The following is an 8227-nucleotide window of genomic DNA, read 5'->3' on the forward strand; positions in this document are numbered from 1 at the left end:
ATTGCTTTAAATAAAAAAATTAATATCTTTCGATTTGAACCGAAGAAACCGAAATAAAACTTTAGTTCAGTTCGGTTCAGTTCGGTTCTATTTTTAAAACCAAATTATAACTTTCGTTTGCCTAGTTCGGTTCAATTGAAACCGAACCGAACCGATGAACACCCCTAATTGCTTCCATAAGTACTTCAGCACCATATGTTTATAAGTGTTTTTGCGTTTTAAAAGTCCAAATAGTCAATCCAAACCATTCAACCTAATATCCATATTAAAATGTACTTGGAGACCTAATTTTATATTTTTTTGAATTTTTTATTATTTTTTAAGGTAAGTAGAATTTTTTTTATGGTTCAGAATCTTCTAACTATCTTAAAAAAAGTAAAAAAAAATCCAAAAAAAATGTAAAATTTGGTCTCCAAGCACGTTTTAATATGGATATCATATTGAACGGTTCGGATCGACCATTTGAATTATAAAAATACAAAAATGACTTAAAGCATATAGTGTTGAAATACTTATCGAAGTGTATTGGCCGGTCTCATAAAAATTTTGTATATATAAAGGGTCCCAAATTTTCTTCCGCCCCGGGCTCCAAAATCTTCAGGACCGGCCCTGACTAAGACACACAAGACTTGTGTTAAAAAACTTCATTATGTCAAGATTTGATTATTTATGTCTTATAAGCAGAATGTCTGTCATCACTTTGTACTAATCTATGTCATAGGCATTATTATTTACAAGAATGTACATGATCATATTAATTAAATATCACATGCCATGTGTCTTGTGTCATACAAAAAAATACATCAAACCATATATACCTATCAAGTCAAATGACAGCATATTATATAATCGAAAACATTCTCTCCTTTTTACCGAGGTTTAAAATGAAAATGTGAATCTGAAAAGTGTAATTATAAGAAAGAAATTTATTGAGGAGGGATTAAATGCCTCATTGCTTCATGCTCCAATCATATTCTAACATTTTTATCTTAAATTTCAAAGTCCAAACAAAAGATCTGAACCGTTTAACATGATATCCATGTTAAAATGTGCTTATAGATCAAATTTTATATTTTTAAAAAAAAATTTACTATTATTTTTTAAGATAAATACAAAATCATTGTTTATTAGGAAATTATGGACCATCTAAAAACAGTGATTTTCTACCTATCTTAAAACATAGTAAAAAATTAAAAAATATATATATAATTTGATCTCTAAGCACATTTTAACGTGGATAATTGAATATCATGTTGAACGGTTCAGACTTTTGTTTTGATTTTGAAATCAAAGATATAAATGTTAGAATACGATTGGATCATGAAACAATGGGCATTTGAGCCCCTTATATAATAATTAAACTTCTAATAACAAAAAAGGGTTATGGAATGGTCATTTTGAACATCAAATAGTGCAAGTATAACTCCTCAAATATTCTTTCTCAATGCTAAACGAATCAAATTTAGATAATGTATGTTTGATTAATCCTAGAGAATTTAAAGTTGATTACAAGCTGGTCGAAGAAACATCTCAAACTTGAAGGAGAGCAAAGCACCCCAACTATATTTATAATTTGTGATATTTTGTAGATCGAATAAAGTAACCTTTTTTTTGAAGTTGTGATCATTGTGTATTTTTCATACACAATGAACGGATCGATTGTTCAACACTTCGTAGGGTTGACGTAGTATACTTCGAAGGAGGCTATGTCACCTCATGATTCTAAATTTTTTAATTATGTATACTAAAATTTAGTTGAATTTTTTTCTTTAAGTTTTTATATAGTTGAGCCCTCTTACAAAATATGAAATATTTACTTGTAACTTAGTGAGGTCGCAAGTTCGAAGTCTGAATACGAGAATTCCTTGTGGATATAAAATAGTTGGGTGATATGACCTCCAATCTTTACTAAAAAAAAATTGTAATTTAGTGGTTAAAGTTGCTTATTGAGTTGTAGGAGAAATTGAATTTAAATTTCATCTCTCACATTATGCATTTTTACATTTTATTTTTCAACCCCTTTATCTATTTTTTTTTTGATGTCCTTGATTTACTTTGTAAAATTCCTCATAAACACCCAGAGGCTCACGGAAGAAGAGGAAATGGGATCAATTGACCTCTAATTTTTTTTAATTTGTACTTAGATATAATTTTTTTCTATAATTTAGAGTAAAATGGCATGATATTATAAAATTGATCTTATTCTCCATAGAAAAATTTAATATAATTGACCTCTGTATGTTTTTTGCCTTCATAATTCAAAAGTCAGACGCTGTCCCAGTAAGCACGTGATTTTGTCAAGTAAAAAGTACCAAACAATTTAAACACATGATAGTAGTACAATACAAACATTCATGTACATAATTGGTTGCAAGTTTGGATAGGCGTGTTGAATCTGAACAAGAACATGGATTCTGACACATTTTATTAATTTTAGACTGCATAGCGTATAGTATTTATGGCTGTATGATATGTTTGGTTGTGGAGTAAGAGTTGAAGTAAATTCCTTACTTCATACTTAAGTAGCCAATTGAGAAGTAAAATAAGAGTAAAGTGGAGTAAGAGATCGATGAGTTAATACGGATTAAGTTACTCCATCTCTTCAAATGAATTAACTTATTCTACACTTACTCCACCTGTAGAGCCCACTGTCATTGACAGAGGCTCATTTCCCAACTCTTTACTCTTCTAGATGGATTAATTTAAGCCATAAATTAAAGGGAGAATTTCTAGTGTATCCATTTAAATTTCTAAAACGGCCAATATCCACATAAAAACATCATAATATCCTATATACCCATAACAACTTCAAAAAATTACTTTCATTCCCTTTTATTCATTTAAACTTTTATTTAGTTATTAAAAAACTAAATGGACAAATATACTCTCATCTCTCTCAAATGACTTGTGTTATTTTAATAATCTCAAACTTTGATTTTACTGAAAAAACTTTATTACGTACAATAATATTAAATTAAATTATGAGTAATACAACATTGGGGGTTCCATGTTGTAGGTTCAAAGAGATTCTTTACATCCTAAATAAACCGTAATGATTTTCAAATAAGACATATACAGGGGAGGAAAATAATATCTATTTTTTTTTTATAAAAACCAGAAAACATAGTTCCGATGTTGATTTCTCATGAGTAGATTTTTAATTCGACATCCAAGTCAAAAACAAATGTCCAAAGCAATGTGCTCCTCAAAGGAGCTTGATTCAATTGAACAAAACATCTCACCCAGTCCTAACTGGTGAAGTTTGTCCTGCTGGGACAGTCCCAAAAAGGAAAACATGCTTCCAATGTTTTTCAATAATAGAAGTACATATACATACATACATTGTCTAGTATAGACAACCTATACTATTGGATGATAAAACATAGATCAACAAAAAAAAGTGACTTAGCAATCACAACAGTCTAGAATACCCTAAAATTGCTTTACCAGCTTTCATCTTCTTTGCAAACAATTTTATTTCCAATTCACTTAGGACTCCCGATGGTCTTGTCTTAGAACTTTGAACTTTGAGGTTATGAAAATGGCACATGTCATTTGTTAGAAACAAGGGTATATTTGTTCATTTAATTTTTAAAAATGCTAAATAAAAGAGTAAATGAATAAAAGGGGATGACAAATTTTTTTTGAAGTTTTTATGGAAATATAAGATATTATGATATTTTAATGGAGATATTGGCTATTTTGGAAGTTTAGATGGGCACACTAGAAATTTTTCCTAGATTAAATTGTCAAACGAGATATAAAATATGTAGAATAAGATGGAATAAACAATTTAATCCTCATTAACTTTACTCTACAATCAAACATGACCATACGTAGTAAAAGTAAAATAGGAGCCTTTATAGGTTAAATTGTCTACAATCAAACATGACCATTCGTGCTAGGTTAAATTGTCAAACGAGATATAAAATATGTAGAATAAGATGGAATAAACAATTTAATCCTCATTAACTTTACTCTACAATAAAAATGTCGGCATTGTCTAATATAGACAACCTATACTATTGGATGATAAAACATAGATCAACAAAAAAAGTGACTTAGCAATCACAACAGTCTAGAATACCCTAAAATTGCTTTACCACCTTTCATCTTCTTTGCAAACCATTTTATTTCCAATTCACTTGGGACTCCCGATGGTCTTGTCTTAGAACTTTGAACTTTAAGGTTATGAAAATGGCACATGTCATTTGTTAGAAACAAGGTATATTTGTCTATTTAATTTTTAAAAATGCTTAATAAAAGATTAAATGAATAAAAGGGATGACAAATTTTTTTTGAAGTTTTTATGAAAATATAAGATATTATGATATGAGTGAGTCTATGGTACTATGCATATCATGGGTTGTTACCGTGCTACGGCTCTATATTCGAGTTTTCAAATCCTAACGGTCGATCCGAACCGTTCATCTTGTTCTCCATATTAATATGTATTTGGAGACCAAATTTTACATTTTTTGAAAAATTTTTACTATTTTTTTAGATATTTAGAAAATCACTTGATCTGAAAATTCTGGACCATCCAAAAACAGTGATTTTCAATAAATCTAAAAATATAGTAAAAAAATTTCAAAAAATGTAAAATTTGGTCTCGAAACACATATTAATATGGAGAACAAGATGAACGGTTCGGATCGACCATTAGGATTTAAAAACTCTAATATAGAGCCGTAGCACGGTAACAAATCGTAATATGCATAGTACCATAGACTCACTCTTATGATATTTTAATAGAGATATTGGCTATTTTGAAAGTTTAGATGGGCACACTAGAAATTTTTTCTAGATTAAATTGTCAAACGAGATATAAAATATGTAGAATAAGATGGAATAAACAATTTAATCCTCATTAACTTTACTCTCCAATCAAACATGACCATACGTAATAAAATAGGAGCCCAAGTTAAAACAGAATTGAGAGGGTTATGTCAACACTGCTTTAATTTTCACAAGTTTTTGACCGTATGTTTTGGCCTCAGAAGTTGCAGACAATAACTAACTTTTGGTTTAGTTTTTAATTAGTTTCATTCACTAGGATATTAGTCATGTATTTGAACACAATTATTTGTTGTTTACTGCAAAGACAAGTTTATGGTCCTCATCGCATAGGAGTAAAACTGTAAAAGTTATGGTGATTAAAAAGATCTAAACGGTAAAATGTGTAATAAGCACATGTTATTCATTGTTTTAAAGAAAGAATAATTATAACAAACCCCCCACTCCCATCCCCCCATTTTCCCCGCACTCTCTCTCTTTCTTAACTGCCATATATCCCCTCACTAATTTTCCTAAAAGTTTCCTTTTATCCCCCCACTCCCATCCCCGCATTAATTATGCATTCCTCTAATAACAATTCCCGCGTTAATTATTGCTTTAAAAACAATCTGCACATTAATTATACTGTTATCTAATAACAATCACTGTTAATAAATGCTTATTTGTTAATTGATGTTAAAAAAAATATTTATCATTATTTCTGAGAAGTATTTACCCTTGTAACATAGAGTATTTATCCATGTAACATAGAGTATTTATCATTATGTCTGAAAGTATTTATCATTGATGTTTTACTGTAAGTTGCAATTATGTCTGAGAAGTATTTATCTATGCAATACAAAGTATTTATCCATGTAATATAAAATATTTATCATTATGCATGGGAGTATTTATCATTGATGTTTTACTGAAAGTTGCAAGTATGCCTGAGAAATATTTATCCATGTAACATAAAGTATTTATCCATATAATATTAAGTATTTACTCATGTAACATAAAATATTTATCATTATGTCTCAGAGTATTTATCATTGGGTGAGATGATTGTTTATTTAATGGTCTCCAGTTGTGCGGGGACGATTCAAAAAAAAAAAAAAAAATTTGTGCGGGAACAATTAATGGATTGATTTATTCTTTCATAAATAGAGATCATTGCATAGGGTTTAATACCTGATAAATTCAAGTTAAATACTTTGATGCTTCAAGTTAAATACTAACAGTTTTTTAAACGTTCATTAATGATTGAGCGGTCCCCCCATGTTTAATGGTCCCCAGTTGTGCGGGAACGATTCAAAAAAAAAGGAAATTTTGTGCGGGGACAATTAATGGATTGATTTATTCTTTCATAAATAGAGATCACTGCATAGGGTTTAATACCTGACAAATTCAAGGTAAATACTTTAATGCTTCAAGTTAAATACCCGCGGTTTTTTAAACGCTCATTAATGATAGAGTGGTCCCTCCATGTTTTTTTTGGCAGTATCTGCGGGGATAAATGCGGGGATAAACCTGCGGGGATTGTTATCACTGTCCTTAAAGAAAATGCCAATTGCTTATTAGCTGGAGTATCTAATTAAAGCCGTTACCAACAATAATAAGACTAATGATCCCCACTAGAGAAACTAATGACTTAAATGGGATGCAATTAATGGTGCAGGTTACGAGTAGATAAGTTTCCCAACAAGCAGTGAATTCGGACACAACACAACACAACTGATGGCATCTTTTGCTTTCATCATTAAACATTAATTAGACACTAGAGAAACTACAGTACAGTGTTTTAGAATAGTGGCTTTTTCCTGATCTAAGCCGTTTGTTCCATGCCTGATTCTATCCTTTAGCTGCTTTGGGCCTTTTCCTTTCGGCCCGGCCTCCTATTATTGATTGCGTTCTTATTAGCACGGTTGTTCGTTTTTGTCCTTTATGCGGGCCTTCTGGTTCGAACCATCAGATTCAGATCAGATCCATACGTAAACCATGAACCCGATCCATCCGTGGTGCTTCATGTTTAACCTTTTCTTTCTTTTTTTCAATTCCTTCTCATTCGTATCAATCTCACTCGGCAATGGCGCTCAAATCAGGAGCAAATTTACGCCCTTTGCTACTTCCCTTCCTCTCTCCAACTCTCTTCTTCTCCTCTTTATTGCTTTCCTCCTCCATCTCAAACACAAGTGGCGTGACCGTTCCCTTACGACCCTTTCCACCGCTACTGGCTTTAGCAAGCGCGCCGCTTGCTCTAACCACCAATGCCGCCATTTCCTCAGCCTTCAGAGGCCGATTCAGCATTGACTTCGGCAATACAAAATAGATCTGCCCAAGCCTGAGCTCCCTGCTAGAAGCTGTTGCTGTGACAATCTGATCGATCTCCATTGTGTCAGAATCACACACGAAGGATGTTTGTTCTTCTTTGCCGAGAATGTATGCCGGTTTGATCGGCCACGAGAACTCGCGCAAACCACCGTCAGATAGGACTAGCTTGACGGTTGCTGGTGAGGTGGCTTGAACTGAGGTGCATTGACCCATTGTTAGATGCTGTTGTTTTAAGAGATGAGGAGCAGTGGAGTGTGTTTTGGTTTGATTTGGAGAAAGCAGAGAAGGGAGGTTTATTTATAGTTGGGAGTTAAGAGTTGGTACTCTGTCGTGTAGTGGAGTCAAAGGGGGAGCATCACAGCCTGGATTTCAAACGGGGGACACAAGATCGGGCCCGCCAGCGGAGGGTGTGATGGGGTCCACGAGGAGGTGCATGCACAATTAATCAGGACCATACTGTAATAGTGTTATTGCCAGAGAATTACGCCAAATCACCAAAACAGCATTGCTGTAGACTGTAGTTTGGTAGAGAGCTACACGCCTACACCTTGCAGATACGTGGCACACCGTTGCAAGCTACATGCCTGCCACGTTTATAGGTGACCTTATCTGGGGAAATGTACCTGGTGTTTTTAGGCGTTTAGCACATGTTTTGAGTATTCCCATTGGGCCAATAGGCAGTAGGCCATGGCCCATGGGTATGTATAATTGTGTACTTTTATTGGAGCCTGTGCCCCTCTCAGATAAGCAATTCTCTCCAGTACTAAAAATCTATCTTCTGTCCAGTTCATAATCGGATGTCATGGGATTGTTTCTTCTGTCCAGTTAATAAAAGTTCACTACTGCGGAGAATATTTTGAATATTTTGAGGAATACACAATTATTAATTTATTATTTATAAATCTGAGAAATCTATAGGTTTCGTTAGACAATTAACCTATATATTTGGTTTGAAGCAACTGGAAAATAAAGAATCTTCTGGTAATTAATATAAGTTTGAATTGCACTTATAAGTCATGTGCTTAATTAATATATAGCATATATAATGTCTTCACATGTTCAAAGTGTTAGAAATTATATATACATAAAACTCAAAATAAATAGATTTTAACATACATTT

At 32.5% G+C, this 8227-nt stretch overlaps 1 protein-coding gene across 1 annotated transcript; it reads right to left on the reverse strand.

Moving 5' to 3' along the window:
* Positions 1-6817: 6817 nt before the first annotated feature.
* Positions 6818-7347, reverse strand: LOC144574298 (uncharacterized). The gene has a single exon (XM_078324237.1). The coding sequence runs from the start codon at positions 7318-7320 to the stop codon at positions 6853-6855; it is 468 nt and encodes a 155-aa protein (XP_078180363.1). The 5' UTR covers positions 7321-7347; the 3' UTR covers positions 6818-6852.
* Positions 7348-8227: the final 880 nt, after the last annotated feature.

Source organism: Carex rostrata, chromosome 22 (assembly GCF_964058835.1).
Source record: "Carex rostrata chromosome 22, lpCarRost1.2, whole genome shotgun sequence".
NCBI lineage: Eukaryota > Viridiplantae > Streptophyta > Magnoliopsida > Poales > Cyperaceae > Carex > Carex rostrata.

Bases quoted from the DNA above. Each gene is read 5' to 3' on its own strand.
- LOC144574298 (XM_078324237.1), bottom strand. From the start codon at position 7,320: ATGGGTCAATGCACCTCAGTTCAAGCCACCTCACCAGCAACCGTCAAG.